The sequence below is a fragment of the Chrysochloris asiatica genome, unplaced genomic scaffold (assembly GCF_000296735.1).
Source record: "Chrysochloris asiatica unplaced genomic scaffold, ChrAsi1.0 scaffold00347, whole genome shotgun sequence".
Taxonomy (NCBI): Eukaryota; Metazoa; Chordata; class Mammalia; order Afrosoricida; family Chrysochloridae; genus Chrysochloris; species Chrysochloris asiatica.
Window position 1 is genome coordinate 1,530,938 of NW_006408865.1, and position 26,905 is coordinate 1,557,842.

At 42.9% G+C, this 26,905-nt stretch overlaps 1 protein-coding gene across 10 annotated transcripts in view; it reads right to left on the minus strand.

Annotated features, from left to right (window-relative positions):
• ANKS1B (ankyrin repeat and sterile alpha motif domain containing 1B) overlaps positions 1 to 26,905 on the minus strand; it is a 671,108-nt gene that overhangs the window by 14,624 nt on the left and 629,579 nt on the right. For all 10 annotated transcript variants that reach the window (XM_006875944.1, XM_006875945.1, XM_006875943.1 and 7 more), the window contains one exon: positions 18,450 to 18,587. In XM_006875944.1, coding sequence (XP_006876006.1) covers positions 18,450 to 18,587 — 138 coding nt within the window. The remainder of the gene's footprint in view (positions 1 to 18,449; positions 18,588 to 26,905) is intronic.

Below are 26,905 nucleotides of genomic sequence, written 5' to 3' on the forward strand. Positions count from 1 at the left end.
TATATAGTGCCCACCTACACTTTCCACCTCTGGGGTTTAGTGAGAAGCTGAGAGTCCACTTTTAGTGCCTACTGTCATCTGGTGGGGGCCTGTATAATAACTGTGTGACTCTGAAGAAATGAGATGCAGCTTACTAAAACCCTGACACCTTTTAGGATGTAAGTGTCCCACTAATTATATCAAAATCCACCATTACTTAAAAAAACAAACAACTTTTTCCATTTAATTCAAAATGCCTTCCATTACTGAAAGCACATAGTTTCAACAGAAATTTCAAAGCAGAAAATAATTTGATGTGGAACGGCTGACAATGCCAACTAACATTTCTTATTTTACTGTGTGCCATGTTGCTGTTCCCACTCATAGCAACTCTGTATAAAGTTTCTGAGGCTTTGAATCTCTGAGGGAGCAGAAAGTCTCATCTTTCTCCTGCAGAGAGGCTGGTGGGCTCAAACTGCTGACCTTGTGGGTTGCAGTCCCATGCTTATCCTACAGAGCCACCATGCTCCCCTTGCTAAATGCTCTATATGAATGCTCTCATTTAATCTTAACAACAACTGTACGCTGTAGGTCTATGAGTAGTCGGATTCCTGTTTGTGAGATGATTATGGCTTAGAAAGGCCACACTGGTATAACTTGCTCATGGAGCCAGAACCTGGCTAAGCTGGGATCCGAATCTAGATCGGCTGACAGGCCATGCTCTGACCACTGCACTGTAGGACTATCCCTGAGCTATCGCTGTTTGTTGCTAAGTGCTGTTGAGTCGGTTCCGACCCATATGACCATGCATAGGGTATCTGAGGCTGTAATCTTAGCAGGAGTAGAAAGCCTCATCTTTCTTCTGCTTTAATTTCTCCCTGAGAGAAATTGAAAAAAAAAAAAAAAAAAAAAAAGTTTGAAACCGTAAGTACTAAAGTTCCTGGGTGATCTGTTAACCCCAGCTGGTCTGAGGAGACCCAGGGACCATGTTCTCAGCTGGAGTCTCAGGCCAGCACCACTTGAGAGGCAGCCTTTGGACAAAAGGTGTCCTGTACGATCTGACATGGACCATTGAGGCAGGGGCTCTCAATCCTGGCTTGCTCTGAAGATGAGGCCACACTGGCAGCTCAAGCAGCTGCTCTGAGATGCAGACAGGGAACCATGTTTGTGGGGAAGAGCTCTCAGTGGGCACATCAGAATTCCTGGGAAGGGATGTTCCTGGTTTTTAAAAGCCTTTCCCTCCCCTAGGGATTTTGAACTGTGGATTAAGAATCGATACATTAGGGGAACTCAGGAGCCATCTGGCTTAAGGATAGATCTTAATTGGAATCAGGCTTGTGCAAAGCTTGTTTTTCTTAGGAAAATGGGAGACACCTGCAGGGCAAGCTTGAACTTACTGTGGGCTCCTTGAGGCAGCTAGGACGGCAGTAGTTTAATCTCATCGGGACGTTTACTGAGTTCCTTCTGTGGGTCAGGAGCCATGCCATGTCTGGTTATTTGGTCCAGGCTCAGTAAGAGCTCATTGAAAGGTGAAGGGGAATGCAGTGATTCCTGGAGTCTTCTAGGAGTTCCAAAGCTGGTTTGTGGATAGACAGGCCAAGTGATGGGGTCCTGCATCCGCCTACATCTCAGTTCCTCAGGCTATACGCCACATCTATTGATTTGTTACCGGAAGGACCATGCCCTCAACAGTGGGCAAGCTGTGGCCAGGAATAGCTCTGGCCATCCCAGGTGGTACTGGTGGCTGTGGAGTCGGTTCCGACTCATAGTGACCCTGTACAAGGTTTCTGAGGCTGTAAATCTTTATGGGAGCGGAAAGCCTCATCTTTCTCCTGTGGAACAGCTGGTAGTTTTGAACTGCGGACCTTGGGTTAGCAGCCTGACTCGTAACCACTATGCTGTAGTTAATAGGTGCATCACTATGATTTTTTTTGTTGTTGTTGGAAATTCCTGGCTGGGGAATCTTTTAAGGTCAAGGACACGTATTCATTAAAGTGTTGTTTAAATTATTCATTAAGGGGAGATTGACCCCATAGACATAGAACCACATTGTGGAATACTAGGCAGCTATTTCCAGTGTCATCTGACAAACTGGTTGCCTGTAAAATATGTAAAATATAGGTAAACACTGTATGTGTAAACACACACATATATGGTATCTATTTTATGTGTGCAGAGGAAATAGTGGCACAGGTATCAAAATGTTCATCACTGAATACTGAAATCATAGATGATTTTTCTTTCTTTTTTTTTTCTATCTCTTTGCAGGTTTTGAATTTTTTTCAAACTAAGATACATCCTTTATTATTAGGATGCTTTTAATATGAGTTATTATTTATTTCTCTTTATGGGTCTGACTTCCCCAGTTGACCAAGTTTCATGAAGGCTCTAGTCTAGACTTTGCATTTCTAGGGCTTAGAGCCCTGGTGGCATAAATGGTTAAGCACTTGGCTGCAGACTTGGTAGTTCAAACTCACCAGTGGCTCTGTAAGAGAAAGGCCTGATGATTTGCTCCTGTAAAAGACTACAGCCAAGAAAACTCAATGGGACAGTTCTACTGTGTCACATGGGGTCCCTGTGAGTTGGAATAACCAGCAACAGAAACTGCTAAGTCCTTGACAAATGTTTGTTGGATGAATTGAAGACGTAAAGGTCCTTGGGAATAGCTGGGGTAAGGTAAGAGTGACTATGGATGACCAGGGAGCCACTTCTGGTGAATTTGACGGTCAGCCTTTCAAAGCCACCAGCCACTCCTTGGAAACCCTATACAGGGTGGCTGTGAGTTGAAACCAACTCGACACCACTGAACAACAACAACAACAACAATCTTCCCTACCAAGGAGTACTGGTAGTACAGTGGGTGATGCATGGGGCTGCTAATTTCACAGTCAACCATTTGAATTTACCAGCTGGTCTGTGGGAAGATGAGGCTTTCTGCTCCCATAAAGATTTATAGACTTGTAAACCCTAGACAGGGTTACTATGTGTTGGAACCGACTTGATGGCACAACCACCACCACCATCTTCCCTCTCACAGGCAGATTCTGGTGGATAGATGCAGAACAAAATCTAGGTTTTCAAAAGGAGTCTTCGGTAAGAAGCCTGACTTCTCTTTTGTCTGTATTTTGCTAATACTTCCGGTTTCTTAAGACCTGGGGTAAAAGTAGTCTACAACTTGCTTCACCCACATTTTGAGACAAAAATAACTTGGGGAATATTCTGGGCATATTCACAGAATCCATTGACATCTCCTTAGCTCTACCTACAGTTAGTTTTCTCAAGACCAACCAGAAATTAACGTCCACAGATTATATTTCTAGAACATAAATACCGCCCAAACACAGTTCAACATTCAGAAATAAATAACAGGCTTTCTGCTAAGATGCCTATCTGGGCTGGGACTGACATGCCAACTGGCCAAAATGCAGAGAAGTTTCTTTAGCGGTAATCTCAGCTAACTGAAGAGTTATACCCCTAATTATAGCAGCAGAATATGCAGAACAATTTGAAAATACATGAGTGAATAAGGAAGAAAACAAAAACTACCTACAAAAGTCCTCTCCTGGACACTTGTACACCAATGTTCATTATAGCATTATTCACAGTAGCCAAGGGACTAGCTCAACAGACGCATGTTGTTGTTGTTAGGTGCCATAGAGTCGGTACCGACTCATAGCAACCACCCTATGAACAACAGAATGAAACACTGTCCGATCCTGGGCCAACCTCACAACTGTTGCCATGCTTGAGTCCAATGATGCTGCCACTTTGCCAATCCATATCACTTGGGGTCTTCCTCTTTGTCTCTGACCCTTCACCTTACCAAACATGATACCCTTCTCTAGTAACTGGTCCCTCCTGAGAATATGTCCCAAGTATGGGAGACAAAATTTGGCCATCCTGGCCTCCAAGGAGATAAATGAAATGTGGAAGACACATCAATGGAATATTATTAGGTCAAAAAGAGATATGAAGTCCTGTGACATGAATGACCCTTGAAAATATCGTGAGTGAAATCAGTCAGACACAAAAGAACAAATGTGAGATTCCACTGACATGAAATACCTAGAATAGGCCCAGGATACGGACAAACGTTTATTATTTGTTACCAGTGTTGCACTAGGTCAGCAGTTCAAACCCACAAACTGCTCTATATGGGGTCATTGTGAGTCGGAACCAACTTGACGGCACTTAACAACAAGGATACCAGGGACTGGAGGGAGGGAGGAATGGGAAGTTGTTGCTTAAGGGGTACTGAGTTTTTGTTTGGGGTGATGAAAAACTTTTGGAAATACCGGTAATGCACAATATGATGAATATAATTAATATCACTGAATCATACACTTAAAAATGGCTAAAATGACAAGCTTTTTAGGATAAGAACTGGACTGTCAACTACAAGATTGGCAGTTCAAGTCTATTGGCCACTCCACAGGAGATAGATGAGGCTTTCTGTTCCTTCAAAGAGTTAAAAGCCTCAGAAACCCTATACAGCGTTGCTATGAATCAGAAGCAACCTGACAACACTTAAGAGCAACACACAAAAATAATAAAGAAATTCCAATACTGGAATAAAGCCTGTTAATAATCTGGCACATTAAAAATGTGCATGTGTGTATACATGTATATATACACACACTATACATACATACATACATAGTTGTTCAGTACCATTGAGTGAGTTGGTTCCAACTTATAGCGGCCCTGTAGAGAGTTTCTGAGGAGCAGCTGGTGGATCTGAATTGCTGACCTTGAAGTTAAGTCCAGGATTGATCCTACAGAGGCATGTTGTTATTGACGTTGAGCGCTGTTGAGTCAGTTCCGACCCATAGCAACCCTGTATAGGGTTTCCAAGGAGAGGCTGGTGAGTTTGAATCACCAATCCTGCAGCTCAAACTGACTTTGCAGTGCAGCACACTAACCCACAGTGCTACACCAGGACACCAGGAGTCTATATATATATGGAGACCTGGTGTGGCACTGTGGGCTAATGCGTAAGACTGCAAAGTCATTTGAATGGTTCAAGCTCACCAGCTGCTCCTTGGAAACCCTCTAGAGGGTTGCTATGGGTCGGAATCGACTCGACGGCACTTAACAACAACATCTGTATATATATGGACATATGTGTATTCCACAGGAGAAAGATGAGGCTTTCTGCTTTCTTGAAAATTTAAAGTCTTAGAAACCCTTATGCAAGGTTGCTATGAGTCAGAACCAACTCAACAGCACTTAACAACAGCAAATACATATGTATAGGTATATGCATGTATATGTATTATTATTGTCATTAGATGTCTTCAAGTCAGTACTGACTCATGGCGACCTTATGCACAACAGAATGAAACACCTACCTGGTCCAACCTCACCACTGCTTCTACGCTTGAGCCCACTGCTGCTGCCAGTGTACCACTCCATATCTTTGGGGGTCTTCTTTTTTTTTTCTGACCCTCCACTTTACCAAGCATGATGTCCTTCTCCAGGGATTGGTCACTCCTGATAATATGTCTGAAGTGTGAGAGATGAAGTGTGGCCATCTGGGCTTCTAAGGAACATTCTAGGTGTACTTCCAACACAGATTTGTTTTTTTGGCAGTCCTGGGTACTTTTAATATTCTCCTCCAACACCTTAACTCAAATGCATCAATTCTTCTATGGTTTTCTTTATTTACTGTCCAACTTTCATATGCATATGATATTAATGGAAATCATGCCTTGGGTCAGGTGCACCTTAGTGATCTAACTGTATATATGTTGTTAAGTGCCATCGAGTTGGTTGCAACTCACAGCAACTCTGTATAGGATTTCTGAGGAGTGGCTGGTGAGTTTGAACCACTGACCTTGCAGTTTGAACTGACTTTGCAGTCCAGTGCATTATCCTACAGTGCCACACAAAGACTCCACTGTGTATGTATTTATTTATATGTCCCTCTATGTAGATATGCATGCATATATATGTGTATATGTATGATAATATATACATACAAATACTTTGATACCTTTTATAAGAGTACTTATATAGTCATTTAAAATTTTTTCTACTTAAAATCATCTGTTTCGTTGTTGAGAATATAGACAGCAGGCCACACACCAGTTCAACACGTCCATTCAGTGACTCTCATGACATTGTTTGAGTTGTGCAATCATTTTCATCTCCTTTTCCAAGTTGTTTCTCTGATGAGTTTCTTATCTAATCTGTCAAATTGCCATTATCATTTGACCCCGTATCAGTAGATCTTAAAGAGCACAGGGCTCCAGGCAGAGATGCTCTTTACTTCATCTAAACTACTGGTCAGCTTTATGGAGACTTCAGGGGTATTTTTTGTTTAAGGTTTAAGAATCATCTCAAAGCAATCGTTTTAAGGGTTCATCCAGCACCTACAACTCCACAAAGTCTTGAGTCCATGAGGATGTGAAATTCTCTTCTGCATTTCCCCCCTTGGATCAGAATTCTTCTATAGAACTGTTGATCAAAATGTTCACTAGTGGTAGCTGGGTACCATCCAGTTCTGATGTCGTGGAAAAAGAACCAGTTTTTCATGGAGTCCTGGTGTGGTGCTTTAAGATAAGCACTGTACTGCTAAGGACAAAGTTAGTGGTTCAAACCCACTTGTTGGTCCTGGGAAACCCAATAAGGGTTGCTAAGATTTGGAACTGGCTCGATGGCACTATTATTAATAACAACAATAAGTCACACGTTCCATTTGTTTCTCTGTTCTTGACGCTCCTTCTTCCTCTGTTGTTCCGTGTGAGTAGAAATGAATTGTGTCTCAGATGGCTACGAGAGTTTTGAGGGTTCATCCGGCATCCATGGTTCCAGAATCAACATTCATGGCAGCAGCCGTCAAAATATCAAATGACAAATTGCATAGGCAAAACTGCTGCAAAATTCCTCTCGAAAGTGTTAAAGAATAAAGATGTCAATTTGAGGACAAGGTGTGCCTGACACAAGCCATGGTATTTTCAATCGCCTCATATGCATGTGAAAGCTGGACAGTGACTAAAAAAGATGGAGAGAAAAATCAATACATTTGAATTATGGTATTGTTGGCAAAGAATATTTAAAGTACCATGGACAGCTAGAAGAACAAATAAATTTGTCTTAGAATGGTCCTGAGAAGTTAGGCTGGTGAGACTTTGTCTCTTGTTCTTTGGACATGTTACCAAGAGGGATCAGTCCCTGGAGAAGGACACTAAGCTTAGTAAAGTGGAGGGACAGTGAAAACGAGGGCAACCCTTAATGAGCTGGACTGGCACAGTGGGCTCAAGCATAGCAACGATTATGAGGTTGGTACAGGACTGAGCAGTGCTTCATTCTGGTGTGAATAGTGTCACTGTGGTTGGAACCAACTCCATGGCACCGACACCAGTTGGCTGTTTGCAAGCTTTTAAGACCCCAGCACTACATAATGAAGTGGGATGTAGAACAGAAGCACTAAACATGTTACTAGGAGTCCTGGTGTGGCGCTGTGGGTTAATGTGTCAGACTGCAAGGTCAGCAGTGTAAGTTCACCAGCTGCTCTTTGAAACCCTATACAGGGTTGCTATGGGTCAGAATCGACTCGACGGCACTTCACAACAACAGGCCAATAAACTGGAATGTTCCATGAAACCATGACCCTGAATCTCCAAATCAACGAACCAAATGCCATGTAGAATTTGTTGTATGTAAGCAGCCTCAGCTTACATACTTTGGTTTCATTGCTGTATAAATATATCCATCACGTAACTTTTCCCATCTCACCTCCTTACAGGCATATAACTTATTGACAACCATTAGCTGTGAACCCTATTCCTAATCAGTCATTTCCTCCACCATAATCCAAATGTCTGTACACCATAAGCAATAACCATTCTCATTCCCCCTTCCTCCTGGCCTTGGTAACCACTAAGAAACTTTGGTCTCTACACATTTGCCCATTCTTGTGTTTTTGTATTGTTGTTGTTGTTAAGTGCTGTGGAGTCGGTTCTGACTCAGTGACCCATAGCACATTAACCCACAGCACCATACCAAGACTCCTATGTTTTTGTATTAGAGAACACATAAAATTTGTCCCTTTGTGATTGACTTACTTCACTTAGCATCATGTCTGTAAGTTCCATCCATATTGTAGCATGTATCATAGCTCATATGATAAGCACTGGACTGGGAACCACAAGGGCCTCTGTTTGAGCCCACCAGCTACTCCATGGGAGAAAGAGAAAGCTTTCTGCTCCCAAGATGATTTAAAGCACAGGGGGTCACTATGAGTTGGAACCAACTTGAAGTCACTTAATAACAACAACATCAAGACAAACACTAGACTGGGAACCATAGGATTGGTGGGTCAAGTCCACCAGCTACTCCTCAGAAGAAAGATGAGGCTTTCTACTCCTGCAGAGATTTATAGCCTCAGAAACCCTATACAAGGTTGCTATAAGGTGGAACTGACTTGATGGCACTTAACAACACCATCAAGACTTCACTTCTCTTATTGGCTGTGTAGAATTCCACTGTATGTATGTAGCACCTTTTCTTTATCGATTCATCTACTGCTAGGCATTTAGGTTGCTTCTACCTTTCGGCTTTTGTAAATAGTGTTGCAATGAACACTGGTATGCAAGTATCTGTTCGAGTCTTTACTTTCAAGTCTTTGGGCATAGTTAGGAGTGAAATTCCCAGGACATACTGGACTCCTAGTGTGGCAATATAGGATCAGCACTGGACTGCAAACCCCAAGGTTGGAAGTTCAAACCCACCAGCTGCTCCTTGGAAACCCTATATAGAGTCACTATGAGTTGGAACCAACTTGACAGCACTTAAACAACAACAGCAACATGGTATATACGTGAACTTAAAAACAAGAAGAGAATTGTGCTTTATGGGAAGCTTCTGAAGTTGTTTTTCCATGTAACATTCAATCACAAATAATTTTTTCATGCCATTCAACATTCTTAGGAAACATGATCTTTAAAAGTGACAGATGAGTTCTACCTGATTTGCTAAGGTTTGTCTTTATGCCTCACTACGAGAACATGTGTGTACACTGGCTGAGAAAAAGAAATGGAGGTTAGGTCCTGCTTGTTACTCCTGACTTGCTTTCTCCTATGCTCATATGACATACTACAGGCTCCTTGAAGTTTACCTACTAGAAGACCACCTGTCCTCACCTCACTTTGGTTTTGAATTCTCCTAGAACTACAGCCCAAGGTGCTGGACAGCAGGTCACTTACACATACATACTGGACTTACTGGCCTGCCTGGGCAAAAGGGAAAAGTGGTTTGTATCTTGTTAGTTAGAAGGAATTTGGGGAAAGGGTATGTGGAAAAGAGACTTGGTAAATTTCATCTTCTCTCCCTGCTTCTCCCAAAATAAAAGCACCAAGTGGAAGCTGCAGCAAACCTTTCACTAAGGAGTTTTGGTCAGGTGCTGTCGAGTTGATTTCAAATAGCAATCCCATGTGACAAGAGTAGAAATGCCTCATTGTCTAGGTTATAATCTGTAGGGGCATTGTTATTAAGTGCCACTGAGTCGGTTCTGACTCATAGTGACCCTGTACAGCAGGCCTTACCAAGGCAACCGCAGTTCCAGCCCTCACACTCAGGGTGAGTTAAATAAATGTTTGACCCAATATAGCAGGCTAATTTTTAAATTGATAACTTTGTATGGCCCACAAATGATGTTAGAAATTTTGGCAGAAAAAAGTTTTTCCACCACTGCTATATAGGGTTTCCGAAGAGTGGCTGGTGGGTTTGGCTAGCCAAGCTTGTGGTCCAGTGCTTATCCAACAGCACCACACCAGATCGCCAGATTTTTTTTTCCTGTGGGGCCGGAGAGTGGATTTGAACTGCCAACCTTTCAGTAGGCATAATGGTTATATGCTTGGCTGCTATCTAGGCACCTTCATTCATTAACATGCCTTGGAAATGGAACACTTAACACATTTCTGGTTAACTAAAGATGAAAGAAAAAAACCCTTTCACTTTAACCTTATTCTTTAAAAATCTTTCTAACATGGACCTGCTCATTTCCTTAGCATAGTAAACACAGCAAACAGAAATGACTTTCTTTTTGATTATTGCAGATGCCTTCCTACTGCCCAGAGCTCATCATTCTGAATTGAACTAATGAGTTGTCATGCCTCCAAACTTACCACATGTTCACACAACAAAACAGTCAGCCTCCAGTGCAAATGTGCCTCCTCTGGAAGACCTTGCCCTACGGGGTGTTGGCACAATTCTGTGACAGCCTGGATACTGTTTTATTGTGACCATTTGTTTACGTTCATACTTCTTGAATTGGACTATGTACTTCCGGAGAGCAGAGGCCAATGCCTGACTCATGGGACCCTCCCCCAAACACCAAACCCACTGCTCTTGAGTAGGTTCTGACTCATAGAGACCCGATAGGACGGAGTAGCTAGCGCTTCCCTATAGGGTTTCCAAGGCTGTAAATCTTTGTGGGAGCAGACAGCCACATCCTTCTCCTGCAGAGTGACTGGTAGGTTGCAACCACTGACTTTTCAGTTCAACCACTGTGCCACCTTCGACTCATGGTTGTTGTTGTTGTTGTTAAGTGCTGTTGAGTCGACTCATGGTAGGCACTCAGTAAATTTAGGCTGAGTTCATATGAATTATATATGGAACTTGCCTTTTTCCTCAAAAGTAGGATATTACCTCTGTGAACAGGAACAGCAAGTTAAAACACGGGACATCAATCTTTAGATGGGGTCTGACAAGAACGACTTTTGCCTATACCACTGTCATGGCTGCTGCCGTTCTCCCCATCCTCAGCAGCCAAGATTTACTGAACACCCCTCTCCCCCGAGCTGCATATGGCATGCATTATCTCATTGAATCCTTGAACAACCTGGAGGAGGTGGGTACTATTATGTCTACAGATGAAGAAGTTAAGGATTAGAGGCACTTTTGTTCAAACGATGAAGCTAAGAAGTGCCCGCCTGGAATTCAAAAGCAGGTCTGCCTTGAAACATGACACTTGCTTTTCAGTTGTTTGGGAGTGGGAGGGTCATAATGAATAAATGCTGCAAAGCAATCTTTTTGTGAAAAAACACTTCAGGATGCCTTCTTCCATTGTTATCTGTACAAAAATGGGACAGATTCAAGGCACTGATGGGAACTATCAAAAGTAAATAGGTTTGAAAGAAAAAGGGATGATGGTTATTCTCTGATAATCCACCCACCTTTGGCTTTCTAGCTTTAGTAAACTGAAACTCAGTACTTAATGGTGTTTTAATTTTAATTTTTTTATTTTTATGGGGGGGGCAGGGGGATTAATAAGGATAAGGCTGGGAGCACTGCCTTTTTTGTTTTCCTCACTGGGTTGGTGCCATTCCCTGTTCTCAGAAGTGGACCCCCCTGATGCTGACTTTGCAGATGAGCTGAAACATGGACTAGGCCCATGGACTAGCTTCTGTTTATGTGTAGATTGTATGTAGAAGACTAGGAAGGGAACCTGTTACTGATCAACCTTAAGGGCTCTCTGCACTTTAACATTTTCTTCTACTGCAAATTAATTTCACACTCTCATAGTCAAAACGGGAGAAGGCCCATTTGCTAGTGGAGAAAATCAGAAAGAATGAACGAGTCCACTTAGCTCCACATATGTTAATTTAGTTGTCAGAGTTCACTCAAGTTCAGTCAATACCTTTAAGTCCTTACTTTGAGATACAACATCTGCAACATACACCTACTCCACGGCAATAATCTTAAAAATTAAGGAAAAGCTCAGGAATTTTAACTTAATAATGGTTGAGAAAACCAAGAAACAAACACAACAGAACCAAAGTCAGAATCCTTCTGGTGTTAGGATTCTTCATCCCTGATCATGAGGAAGTAGAGTCAACTCTTGCACTTTTCTTCTTTATGGTGTGGCGCTATAGGATTAGCACTGAAGTGCTAATTACAAGGTCAGTGGTTCAAACCCACCGGCCACTCTTCAGAAACCCTATACAAGGTCTTGTTGAGTTAGAACCAACTCGGTGGCACTTAAAAACAGTAACAACAACGGTTTAGCTTAAGGAGCCCTGGTGGCACTGTAGGATAAGCACTGGATTGTTAGGCACAAGGTTAGTGGTTCAAACCCATTAGCTGCTCCTCAGAAACCCTATACAGGGTTGCTATGAGTTGGAACTGTTTGACAGCACTTAACATCAACAACGACAACATAGGCTTGGCTCAAGGAACCCTGTAGAATAAATACTGGGTTGCTAATCACAAGGTTGATATTTCAAGCCCACTAAGCTTCTCCTCAGGAGAAAGATGAGACTTTCTGCTCCCGTAAAGATTGACAGCCTCAGATACACCATGCAGGGTTGCTGTGAGTTGGAAATCGACTTGATGACATGCTTATGGAGTGGCTTGCTTTGTACATACTGCTTGTCGAGTACTACAGAGTGCTACCACACACTCTGCTCACCATGCTTTCCTGCACTGTGCCATTTCTGCCTTTCCAATTTAGATGTTTTCATCTCCCTCTTTCAAAAAAGAACAAGGATGAGCATTCCTCCTCCCACATGTACCACCCACCAGCATCATCACTCCAAAATCTCCTACACATTCCTGACTTGGTCTAAGCCACACACACTGAAGAATACAGACTTTGGGAATTCTATGGCAAAAATGAACAGGGGAAAAAATACCCAAGACTGCAAACATGTTCTTTATAGAGAAGTGAGAATTAGCAAGGGTCTAGCAACAAAGCATAGCTTTCAATGCTATTAGAAAGGAAATACTTTTTATAGTCTGAAACCATTGAATGTGACAAATTTTTAAAACAAATATGATATTCCCATGAACACTATATCCAATCTTTCTCAGCTTGCCCATCTCAACTGTATTATTGACAAATGGAGAATAAAAATGTGAATAATATATAGAAGACAACAGTTTCCAGACCACTTTGGTTATATCCATCTCATCTATATGGCCTTCTAGAAACACCCTGCTGATTTGGGGCTCACTGACTATTGCAATATTCCCACTCTTTACTCAGTCTCTGTTGTTGTTGTTGTTGAGTGCTGCTCAGTTGGTTCTGACTCACTGTGACTCTGTACAGGGTTTCCAAAGCTGTATATCTCAGTAGGAGCAGAAAACCTCATCTTTCTCCCACACAGCTGTTGGTGGACTAGAACCCCTGACCTTATGGCTCTCAGTCCAGTCCAGTGCTTATTATACAGAGCCACTACACTCCCTAAGTATATTTTACCACTCTATAAAAAATTTTTATACCATAAGAATAAAGACAAATATTTTATAAGAATAAACAAAAGAGCTCAACTAGAAGAAGAAAGAAGAGGAAAAAAAAAGAGTAATCTGATACAATTTGATGAACTTGACCTACACCCATGGCTGCATTTAGCTCAAAATAGGGAACAAATCTTTACAGCGAAGATCATTCCCAGCCCCTCCATACAGAGTAGACAGGGATGGGCAACTTGGACATTGTCTACCCAAAATGGGAGGGCTACAAAGGCAAGAAGCGACTGGCTTACAAGCTTTCAAGAGGGAGCCTAGATCCAGAGGGCGTGGAGCAAGGTAGAATCTCCACTGAGTAGTATCTAATCTGTCTAGGCGGGGCTGATGAAAGGAGATGGGGATAGGTCTCTTGTGATACAATAGTGAATAATTGTTATCAGGACTGCTTGTGAGAGTTGGAAATGTAAAGGTAGACATCTTATAGCAAAAGGAGGGGAGTGATTAACTTTGCTGTTTAGGAGTGGAGGTCCCTGGGACCATCAAGGAAGAAGAACAGAGAGCAGGACCCTACCCAGAGAAGCAGTGACACCAGAGATGGAGGCAGAGATGATGATGTGGAGAGATGGAGTGGCTGGGGACTTCAGACCCAGAGAGGGAGAGGGGCTGTGTGCTGATGACTGGGGAGCAGGCTTACAGGGTAAACCCTTTGGTTGGTTGATGATGCATGGAGGGGATTGTAATCAATGCAATGAAATGGTATACGATAGGATGAATGTAAAACTAATGTTCTCCCATGTAAACTATCACATAATTCACAATAAAACATTAAAAAAAAAGAATAAATAAAAGACAAAATATACTCTTCAAATCACACTTTTAAAAAAGTTGAATTCTTAAATCTGTGAATTAGATTCCTTATCCAGGAATTCTACTGATAACACTTAACAGGATTTCAATTGTCAGTAAAGACAATCAGTAGAACAGGTTTTGGGCTCTTGACCCAGTATTTCCTGGCAACTAAAACTACAGAATCCTCTAAGTAAAATAAATAAAAGTCATGATATATTGCAGTCTTAGTGTGGAATGCTCCTCTGCTCATCTGAGATGGCATAGGTAGAGAGAAAATCAGAATCTCTGGTTTTTACGATCACAGCTATGAACTTGCATGATGCACCCTTTCGTTTATACCCAGCCCTTCTGTTCCCTCTCTCTCCATACCTGGAAGGTGGAGTCTGGAAAGTCCTTTGTTCTAAACTAGGTGAGATGTTTTCAGGTCTTGGCAAGTTATTGTTGATCTTGCTAAGTGCCACCAAGTCAGTTCTGACTCATAGCTACCCTGTGTAGATTTCTAAGGAGCAATTGTTGGGTTTACGCTGTGGACTTTGTGGTTCGTAGTCCAGTGTTTATCCTACAGTGATACACCAGGACTCCCGGAAAGTTAGAGATGTGAATAGAAGTCAGCTCCCATGACAGCTAATTTAGGTTCCAGAGGGCAGAGGGGTCTGGTTGTTTATCCACAGGTACACACTGACTTTCCCCCTGAGAACCCAAATTCCATTTTTGCTCTGCTCTTTTTATTGGCATCTAAAACTCCAAGTATCACAAGCTAAATTTAAGATTCTAAATAATGGAAACATGTTGACCTACTACCCACTGCCCTTAAGTTGATTCCAACTCATCGTGAACCTAGAGGGCAGAGCAGAACTACCTCATAACTTTCTGAGGCTGTAAATCTTTATGGAAGCAGATTGCCACATCTTTTTCCTGTGGAGTAACTGGTGGGTTCAAATTGCCAACCTTTCGGTTAGCATTCAGTGCTTAACCCATAGCATTGCCAGGCCTCCTTGGAACATGCTTCTTTTCCTTGTCGTTTGCCGTCAAGTTGGTTCTGACTCACAAGTGACCCTGTACAGGGTTTCTGAGGAGCGGCTGGTAGGTTTGAACTGCCGACCTTGAGGTTATCAGTCCAGTGCTGATTCTATACCTTCACACCAGGACTTAGAGGTCATTTGTTGTTGTTAAGTGTCACCAACTCAGTTCCAACCCATAGTGATCCTGTATTGGGTTTCTAAGGAACAACTGGTGGGTTTGAACGACCGACCTTGAGTTAAGTAAGATTTTCCAAAGTGTGTTCTGCAGAACGCCCCTCGTGCAAGGTGCTTCCATAAATGTGAGGAACAGTGTGTCCTCTAGATCATCTCTTGGAGACTCAGGGGGGCATCTGAGGCTTGGCAATGCCCTGTACTAAGTAAACAATACCTAACTCATATGCTGGCTTTTATAGGAGGGCTTTGGGCCTCACTTTCCAGGCTACATTGTGATTTCAATGTACAAATGTCTGAATTTCAAATCCAACTTCCCATAAACTAGAAAATTCCTACATATCATTAAAGGTGTGAAGACAGCAGACATTGGTAGGAACCCTACATGACCCATAAAAGGTGGATAATGTCAAAGCAACAATAACTTTGGGATTAAGAATGGATGTGGCGCTGTAGGATAAACACTGCAATATCGGCAGTTCAAACCCCCCCAGCCGCTCCTCAGAAACCCTACACAGTCTAACGGATTCCCAGTGTAGCGCTGTAGGATGAGCACTGGGCTGCAAGGCTGATTTGAACCACCTGGTCGGTGACTCAGTCTCTCCAGCCACTCCTCAGAGAACCTCTATACAGGAGTTGGACTCGATGGCACTTAACAAGACAAATTAAATTTTATGTACGTTAAGAGTCCTGGTGGTGCAAATGGTTAAGTGCTGCACTGCTAGCTGAAAGGTTGGTGGTTCGAACCCACCCAGAAATTCCCTGGGGTAAAGACATGGCGATCTGCTTCCTTTTCCTAAGGAAACTTTACAGGGCAGTCCTACTGTGTCTCATGAGGTTGCTGGGAGTCCAAATCAACTGGACAGCACCTCACAACAACTACATATGTTCCTTCATTTCAATCCTGGCAAAAACCTGTGAGGTACAAGTCCTTTCCTCTATTTTATAGACAGGGAAATGGGGACTCAGTAAAATTCTGCAATTTGTCTAAGATCAAGGAGTAGGTAGTTGAGTTGGGAGGCAAACTTTGGTCTGCCTGTTTGTTCTATCTGTCTCACCAGAGGAAGGTATGGAGCACAAGCACAATGCATTTGCATAGAATCAAATGTTTCTGTTTAGTACCAAACCACTGTCTGTATTTTACAGAATGGCTAATGCACTGCATCCTTGTAAACTCCTCAGAAATGACTTTAATCAATGCTAAGATCCCATGTGGACAAACACAATCCACAGATATTTAGAGCAACCTATGAAGGCTTTGCCTCCTTTTCTTCCTGCCTCCCAAAATAGAAGGAACTTTTTAAAGACCCATGAGCATTCCCTCCGATGCATCGTTCAATCTTCAAAGACTGAAAGGGATGAGCAACTCGCTGCACGATACCAAAGCTTGGAGAGTGAGCCTGAATAACGTAGCTCTGATGGTGTGAAGTTTGGATTCCAGCGGCATTGGTCCATGGGTGTTTGTCAGAACTGAAAACGATTGCTTAATGCAGCCTGCTGAAACCGTGTACAGGGTCGCTATGAGTCAGAACCGACTTGATGACACTTAATGACAACAATAATCCATGATTCGGAACTGTGCACTGGCTTCCTGAGAATATATTCTGCAATTTTTGTGTAATTCTTTAAATATGTATATTTCAAATGGAGCAGGGAAGAATTAGAAAACCAAAGTGATAGTTGAGAATTTTTCTGATTATAAATTATTTCAGGCTGATAATCACACCCATACAACTTTCTGTCAACTTCAACAGCAGAATGTACAATGTACTATACTAGAGACACCTGAAACAATTTGTATCATTTAGAGGATCTATAGATCTTAAAGAAACATTTGGTGTTTTCATTGTCCAAATGAAAATGTTGTTTTCATTGTAATAGAAGGACCACATTCTAGATTTAATGATAAGTACGAATACAGTGGCGTAACAGCATCAGATGATATCACCTGTTTGTCAGTGTGTCATCCTGGGGGGGGACTTGCATGTTGCTGTGATGATGAAAGCTATGCTGTTAGTATTTCGAATACCAACAGGGTCACCCATGGAGGACAGGACAGAGTTCAGTGGGGTTTCTAGATTAAGACAGCATAGGAAGAAAGGCCTGGGATCTATTTATGAAAGTTAGTCAATGAAAACCTTATGAATTACAACAGTTATGAAGACTTGTCAATGTTTCATTCTGTTGTACATAAAGGTGGCCATGAGTTGCAGTTGACACAAAGGCAAGTAAACCCAAAAAAAACACATGGTATCATTACAAAAATTGCAGCTCCCAATTATTACTGTAGGTGCCAAGTTTGACTACTATTAGAAATGCACACATATCATATGAGAAGGAGCTCTGGTAGTGCAGTGGTTACGAGTCAGGTGATTAACCTTGAGGTCAGCAGTTCGACATTACCAGCTGTTCCACAGGAGAGAGATGAGGCTTTCTGCTCCCATAAAGATTTACAGACTCAGAAACCTTATCCAGGGTCACTATGAGCCAGAACCAACTCCACGGCACATAGCCACCACCATTGCATGAGACGCTGAAATTTACTTTCCTTCCCAACAACCCTAGACTAATTATGCTCTAATATTGAGAAACGTTGTGTGGTGTTGCAGAATAAGCCCTGGACTGCTAACTCTAAGGCTGGAGGTTTAAACCCCCCAGCTGCTCCTGGGGAAACCCTATACAGGGTCACAATGAGTCAGAATAGACTCCACAGCACTTAACAACCACCACCATAGAAACCAAGAGACATAGTGAAGGAATGAGGAAACTGAAAGATTATTCCTTTAGTTCCAGAGAAAGAAAAGAATTTGTTAAATTCAAAAAGTGTAGTATTTGAGGTTCCAGGTAAGTGGCTGGCTGTGTGCAGTGGAGTCGGTTCCGACTCATAGCGACCCTGTACAGGGTTTCTGAGGCTGTACATCTTTATGGGAGCAGAATGCCTCATGTTTATTTCGAACTGCTGACCTTGCGATTCGCAGCCCAATTCGTAACCACTATGCTACCAGAGCTCCTTAGCAGGTAGGGGACAGTTCTAAATTAAATGGAAAAGTGAAACATGTAGTAAAAGCTTAGAAAAGCGAGTCTGTTAAAATACCTTATAGTTGGTTGATAATACATTAACATTTGGTAAAGAAGCCAAAGTTTGTATGTTAATGACAAGTTGAGCTTTTGATAAAATCAAGGTATGTTTCTAGAAAAGTTTGAGTCTGTGCACAGAGAAGGGCAGTGACTCACCACATCGAATGCAGTAAACACATGGCAGTAGTGATGATTGGACTTCAAATCTTTTGTGATATAAGCGAATGTTGAGAGGTCTTCTGGGTCTTGGGCAGCACAGGAGATATTACGAATTTCATGCTCAGCAATTATGTTCTAGAAGAAATGACACAAGAGACCATCATTTTCCTTTGCAAAGCAGCATATTGTAGCAGCAATGCCTGTGATCAGTAGATTCCCTCTTTCCAGAGTGTCCCTGACCACAATGTTCTGATCCAACACGCACACTGTCCATGGGCAAATGTATGTCAGGTCTGGAATGAATGTTTTCATTTAATTAAAAAACAACTTAAAATAGTCACACCCTGGAGCCATGGTTCTCACCAGGTGGCTTGCAGTCTAAGTGCAGACTAAAAAAACACACAGTCATTACCAAGCTGCTTACTGTTTCCATCCCCATGTCTACTTGTAGATATGTAGCATTACCTCCTGCTAGCGCCCCCTGGGCAAGTCCACCTGCCACTTGCAGGCAGATGCTCTCTCCCAAGATTCTGGGGAGGTGAAAATGTAACAGCAGGACACGAGAAACGTTGTTAAGTACCACGGAGTTGGTTTCAACTCACAGAGACCCTGTATAGTGTTTTCGAGGAGCGGCTGTTGAGTTTGAACAACTGACCTCACAGTTCAAAAACTGACCTTGTGGTCTAGTGCTTATCCTACAGAGCCACACCAGGACTCCTTTTGTTGTGGAATGAACTGTGTCCTCCTCAAAAAGATAAGTTAAAAGAACTCTTAACCCCTGTACCTATGAATACCCATATAGCCTTGTTTAGAAATAGGATCTTGCTCTGAAGATGTTATCTTAAATTATCCAAGTAGGGGGGTCCTTATCCTTAAGGAGTTATTGTTGTTGTTAGGTGCCATCGAGTAGGTACCAACTCATAGCGACCTTATGCACAGCAGAATGAAACACTGCCTGACCCTGGGCCAACCTCACTAATGTTACCATGCTTAAGTCTATCGATGCTGCCACTTGGCTAATCCATCTCACTGGGGGTCTTCCGCTTCTTCTCTGACCCTCCACCTTACCAAATGATATCCTTCTCCAGTGACTGGTCCCTCCTGACAATATGTCTGATGTATGAGAGACAAAGTTTGGCCATCCTGGCCTCCAAAGAGCACTCTGGCTGCACTTCTTCCAAAATGGATCTGTTGGTTCTTTTGACAGCCCGTGGCACTTTCAATATTCTTTCCAACACCATAACTCAAAAGCATCCATTCTTCTACGATCTTCCTTATTCACTGTCCAACTTTCACATGCATATGAGGTCACTGAAAATACCATGGTTTGGGTCAGGCACACCTTAGTCCTCAAACTGACATCTTTGCTTTTCAACGACACTACACTCCTTAGAGAGTAGTGTCTTTTATAAAAGGAAAGAGCAGACAGACATGGAGACAGTCAGCCAGGAGGAGGATCTCATGTGCTGTTGTTGTTAAGTGCCCTTGAGTTGGTTCCGACTCATAGCGACCCTGTATAGGATTTCTGAGGAGCGGCTGGTGAGCTTGAACCACCAAACTTGCAATTCAAACCAATCTTGTAGTCTGGCGCATTAACCCTCATCACCGTAGCTACAGGAGCTAGACGAGGGACACAAGGAAGGATCTTTTCCCCTCTAGAGTGGACAGAGAAAGCATGGTCCTACCAGCACTCTGAATTTGTGAAATTAAAGTTCTGCTCTTTAAAGCCCCCCCACTTTGTGGTTTGTGGTTACATCTGCCCCAGGAAACGAAGACAACCATGCTGCAATATGAAGGAGGTATCCCTTGGTCCAGAGTCCCATGGATATAACAACACTTCATTCACTATATCACCATATATAATGACGAGGTTGGTGTAGTTGCTATCATCTGTCAGGTGAGAAAAATGGTACTTAGTGACATTCAGTGCCTTACCCAGGGCAGACGATGGGGCTGTCTGCCTGTCAGTTCACACTCTTATCAAGTGCATTGTGCTGCCCCTCACCCCTCATGATTTTAACATCATTTTGTTTTTCTTTCTCTAGCATTTCTTTGCTCCTCCCCACCCACCCCGCTTGGCTCCAAGATTAACTGGTGGGAGCTAAGTGAGGAAAGGTTTAAGCATGAACTATTCATGGAGTATCATCTTGGCTGCACACTCTACTAGAACCTTCTTGTGATAAACATATATTTTAAAAGCAACAATAAAGAGCAAAAATAAGAAAACCTCACAGAATAGAGCACTGATTTTTTTTTTCATCTTATAAATGTCCCATTTATGCTTTTTTCCTGCCCTTGTCATAGATCTAAAACCTTCGATGCTTTACCTACCCTAATTGCTGTTTAACTGCACAATCTTAAATAACCTGTCAGCAACAATGCAAATGTCCTTCCCTGCCAGCACCCACAGCAAATACTTCCTGTCCCTCACTCTAGTGAGCTGTGGGGTGGGGAAGCAATTACAGAATTAACATAGAAAAGAAAATGAAGTCATTCTTCAAGGTGGTGCAGGATGCTGATGCCACTTGCAGTGCTCTGTCCAAAATAAATCAAAATTGGAATCCCATAAACAAGTAACAGTCTACTCTAAGACCCAGTTCCAAAAGGTAAGGTCATGATCCTCATCTAACCTACTCAGATAGTTATTTCTTCAAGCAGAAAATAAAATTAGGAACCAGTGAGTTTTAAGATAAATATTAAAATGAGTCGCTTTACATAATCTTTAAAGGTGCAGATGCTAGCATCTCTGCCACCATGTTAATGCACGCTGGGCTGTGAACTGAAAAGGCTGGATGTTCGAGTCCACTCAGAGATGTCTTGGAAGCAAAGTACCTGAAGAACGAGCCATGGAAAACCCAGTGGAGCACAGATCTGCTTTGATGTACACGGGGTTGCCATGAGTTGGACTCGATGGCAGCTGTTTTTTGCTCCTACCTCACTGATTTGGTCTCACCTGTTCAGGAGCTCTTAGAACTAGAGGGACGTTTCACTTGCTCCAACTTTCAACAATGTTGACTTTTTGTGTTCTGGACATCCTATACAAGCAGATCAACCTCTCACAAATGCCCTGTGAATTTGATTGCACTGAATATCCTGAATATTGCCAAGTCACAGGATGCGGTGTTTGGCAGCACTGTGGCTTTGGGCAAAGCTGCAGGGCAGGAACGGTGCGTCTTATCCTTTGTCTTTTCTTAACTTCCCTCCAGTACGCTGGCCCCCTGCCTCTCTAGTCTCCAGGAGTGCAGGGCTATCTTTTGATTGCCTCATGAGGTTTGCTCTCCTCTGTGATGTTCAATGTTCCAAAGCCAGCCTCCTCTCTCACTATTGAAATTCTTATTCCTTTGTTCCCGCGGTCTAAGCTAGGAGGAAAACAGGATAACAAAAATATCCCATATTCGTATCTTAAATATCTATTGCTGCTACAGGAGAAATGCCACAAGTGGGTGGTTTTCACACACAGAAATGAATTCTCTCACAGGCATCCAAATCAAGGGCACTGGCTGTAGAGAAAGGCTCTGTTAACGCTTTGTTTAGGAGGAGGGGCCTTGTATCCTTTTGGCATTTGGCATCAATCTTCCGGTGGGGCTAGGAGGTTCCTAATGCAGGGATCCGAAGGACATACCCTACTTCTGGCTTTTCTTTCTTTCTTAAGTTATTGCTGTTTAGTGCCGTTGAGTCGGTTCCGATCCACAGTGACCCTGTACAGGGTTTCTGAGGAGCAGCTGGAGAGCTTGAACCACCGACCTTGCAGTTTGAACGGCTCTGCGGTCTAGTGCACACACCAGGACTTCTCTTGGTGATAGCTGTTTGCTCTAATCCCTGGTTGTTTGTTTAGTTCCTTTTCATATCTCCAAGAGATTGGTTCAAAATACAGCCTAATTCTGTAGATTGCATCCTGCCTCATTCATGCAACTGCCTCTAATCTTGCCTCATTAACAACGTTGCTGTTAAGAGCCGGCGAGTTGGTTCAGATCCATAGCAACCCTATATAGGGTTTCCAAGGAGCAGCTGGTAAGCTTAAACCTGTGACCTTGTGGTTCGAACCAACTTCACAGTCCAGAGCATTAACCCACAAAGCCACACACTAGGACTCCATAAACAACACAGAGGTAAAAATTGATAACAATTAGAATAATTAGATCAAGTCACAAAATGTAAGATTACTATATAATACTGAGAATCATGGCACAGTCACATGGACATATAGGGTTTGGGGTACACTGAGGTATAATCGATCAATTCAGTCATGTAACTGGCACTTAAAAAATGTACTGGAATGACTTTGTATTGATGGGCTGTGTTAACGGAGGTATGTTTGAGCAGAACTTCCTGGTATACCTACTGTGCTAGGTGAATGGGGTGAATGACCTGGAGTGTCGCTAATTTTTATTTATTATTATTTATTTAATACTTAATAATATAATTATTAATAAGTTAATAACATTATTTCTTTACTATCATTCTATATTTGTTGTTGAGAACACACCCAGTACAGCAGAACACCACCACGTCATCGTCACTACCTCTGATACTGATGATATTCTTTGAACGGTGCAGTCTTCTCAGCCTCCTCTAAGCTGTTCTTCACACTGACATAAAGTCACTGTCCCCTAAGCCTCCTATCTAATCTTTATAGAGTTGCTGCTGCCAGTTTGATCCCATGGAAACCCACAGCCACTGAGTTAATTCCAACTCGAAGCAACCCTCTAGGGTTGACAGAATAGAACTGCTACTTGGGTTTCTCAAGAATGTACATCTTTACGGGCGTAGACAGCCTCATTGTCTCCCATGGAGAGGCTGGGGGATTTGAACTGCTGACCTGGAGGTTAATCGCCCAACACTAACCCATTATATGCCACCAGGGCTCTTTTGGATCCTCAAAAATAGATCTTAAAAGAATGCAAAGCTCAAGGAAGATACTCTTTACTGCCAAGCTAAGTGATTATTTGATTTTAAGAAGACTCCAAGGAATACATTTGGTTTAAGCTTTAAAAATCATCTCAGGCAATCATTTTGGAGTTCACCCAGTCTCCTGGATTCCATGAGAATCTGAGATGGGGGTGATGTGAATCTCACTATTGAACCCTGTCATCATTCTGTGTACTACCTGTCTTCACGGACTGTGAGGCCGGTGTTCTAGGTGTAGGATGATTCCAGGACAACGGACACTAAGCTGTAGACCGTATGGAGACTGGGTGGTTGGCGTCCTCCTTGGAGGAGAAACCAAGGAGGAATCCATGCTTTCTGACTCATGCAATGCACTGAATCAGGGCTGTTCCCCACACTCAAAGGTGAGGTCACTGCCTCTATTTAGACTGGACTCCTTGTATGCTGATCAGTCTCCCTTTCCAAGCTTGTTCTGAGACCAGAGCTTCAAAAGAGGCTCAGGAGAAGAACTGGAAAGAGGCTCATCCTGCACTTTCTCTGAGACAGGAAATTGGGCCACGAAGCGCCCTTTAGGTACCTGTCTGTTGTCCCCCATCCTGTTGAGAACCAGCTAGAGGTATTGAGCTGATAGGTGTCACACAGACTTGTTTAGTCCAGCCGGTTAGACCAGAGCCCTAAGAAGGCTGTGTAATGGTACAGTGGTAAGGATTTGCCTCATGTCACTTGCCTCCAGCTGGTCTCTCACAGGAAGGGTATTTATTCCTCCTATGTAGACTGGGTTATGAGTTGGGCTGCTAACTGCAAGGTCAGCAGTTTGAATCTACTAGCTGCTTTTCGGGGGAAAAAGATGAGGCTTTCTGCTCCCATAAAGATTTACAGCCTCAGAAACCCTATACAGGGTCTCTGTGAGTCAGAACCGACCCCATGGCACACAACCACCACCATGTCTTCTTCAGGCCAGATTTTTTTCTGACAGAAAGAATTCAAGGACACCCTTCCATCTGTCTCTGCATTTCATCCTGCTGCTAAGAGGGCCCCTTGGAACAGAGGCAGCAATCCTGGCACACAGCTAACTGCAGACTCCCTGCACAATGACTAGACTTTAATGTCTGTCATACTTCGGCTATAGCATCAGGAGGGACCAGTCCCTGGAGAAGGGCATCATGCTTGGTAAAGTGGAGGGTCAGTGCAAAAACGGAGCTTTAGCAGTGAGCTCTGAATTCCATTCCTAGCTTCTCAGAAGAAATAGCATGTACTAATATAAAAAAAGGAGCTCTGGTAGTGTAGTGGTTATGAATCAGGCTGCTAACCTCAAGGTCAGCAGTTTGAAACTCCCAGCTGTTCTGTAGGAGAAAGATGAAGCTTTCTGCTCCTGTAAAGATCTGCAGCTTCGGAAACCCTGTACAGGGTCGCTATGAGTCGGAATCGACTCCACGGTACTTAACAACAACAACGTAAAAATTGGACATGTGTTTAGATACCTCTTCCACATTATTTTGTGCCTAAACAGCACCACAATCTCAGTGTGAAGTTCTGAAGTTGGCATTCAGAAAGCACAAAAGCAAAGTCCAACACTGCACTGTTCCTGCTTTTACCAGACTGGAAGGTAGAGGAAGGAATCAGCACAGGAACGTAAACTGGGACCCAAGTGTCTAGGCAGCACTCCATGGGATATCCCACTGCTAAGAGGGCCCCTATATGCATAAAGAAGTTGATCCTAGAAGATCCCCCTGGCCTGAAGGAGGGTCTAATAAGCAGTCGTGGTCTTGTGGTGTGGCTGGTATCCTGTACGGGGACCCTGTAGTGCCAGTTACCTCTGCACTACAAAACTAGAGCAACCTAATGGGATTTCATGAAATATTCTAGTCCTCAAGCTGTCTTTCAACTTCCATTTAATTCACTATCATTTTCTGCCTCTTCCTTCTTAAATCAGGATTTATTTTGCAAGTTGCTAGGCAATTCATTTATGAGTTTGTAACTAGGCACCTAACTCTTCCCCACAAACTCAGCCAAAGCCATTTACTGATCAGAATAAAAGGAAGAAAAGCGCTTCAGTGGCGGGCTCATCTTTCATGTAGTCTAATAGGGACTAATAGGAAAGGAAGAATCATTAATGCATAATTAATTATCCAGCACACTGCTAACTAATTGGTGGAAAGCCAGCTGTGGAGTAACAGGAAAAGCGTGAGGGTGGGGGTGTGGAAATCAAGTTTCAGTCCAACCAGCTGTGGTTTTTGGGGTTGCTATTTAGGAAGGGTTTGAGGGCTTGCAGTCACTCCATTGATCAACTGCAGGTTACACAGTCATCTCCTCCACCTCCATCTATCAGGGCACGGATTAAAGAGTAACAGTGGTAGGTCAGCAGTGCTTATGAATAAAGTACAATGAAAGCATTAACTACTGATATTAAGGTACGATTCTTGGTTGTGTGTTGATATGAGGGGGTTTCAAAAATTTGTGGAAAATGGAATTAAAAGATAAGGAAATTCTTCCATAAACTTTTGGATTCCCGCTTGTATAGGCTTGGTGTTCATTGTCATTGTGTGCCATTGATTTGACAGGGGCAGATCACCCGGTCTTTTCTCTCACAGAGCGGTTGGTGGGTTCTGGTTAACACCCAAGTACTTAGCCATTGCACCACCAGGGTGACTTCTGGTTGTTATGTGCCATTGAGTCGGCTCTGTACAGGGTTTCTGAGTCTGTAAATCTTGATCGTAGTAGAAAGCCTCATGTTTGTCCTGCAGAGTGGCTGGTGGATTCAAACTGCTGACCTTGAGGCTAGCAGCTCAATATGTAACCCACTATGCCACCCGGGCTCCTTAGGTGTTGTCAAGCCCACTTTGACTGAGAGCAGCCTCTATGACAGAGTAGAGGGAGCAGATAAGTGTTCTGGTTCCTGTGGAGCGGCTGGGTGGGCTTGTAGCCCACCAAAGCAGTACTTCTCAAGGTGAAAAGAGAAAACAGGACTGTAGACTTTATCCATCTCTTCCTTTCCTGCTATGGGCATCAGAAGTTGATTTCTGCTATAGAATACTTGCTACATAGATCATGCATACAGCGTGGCATGCAAGATAACCACTGCAGACTCTTCTATAAGCCAGGTATCTGAGTGCAGTTCCTTTCACCACACAACTTGACGGTGATCCTTCGACTCTGAGTCTTCTGTGCCTTCTGAAACCAGCCTTCCATCCCTGGCTGCTGGCAATGGAGCCTTCTGTAGCCAAATTCCAAACATGTAGCTTTATACTATTACTTTCTTCTAGCTTTCTTCTGAATACAGTCTCTCCATTCCAGTTTCCCAGACAGCAAATCTACTGCTTTGAGCTGCCCATTCTGTCCCTATCCAATGTTATGGATCAGTTACTTTGCAGGGCATTGGGATGGAGACACTGGATTGCCTCTTGAAGTCCTCCAATCCTGGAAAATTCAGGTAGAATACCGTCCTATATTCATAAAGAAGTTGGTCCCAACTGCCATCATGCACCTTGCCTTTGCTGTAGATTTTGAAAATATACGCAGGACCATACTGCCAAGACTTTAAGATAGATTGTTGTGTGCCTTGGAGT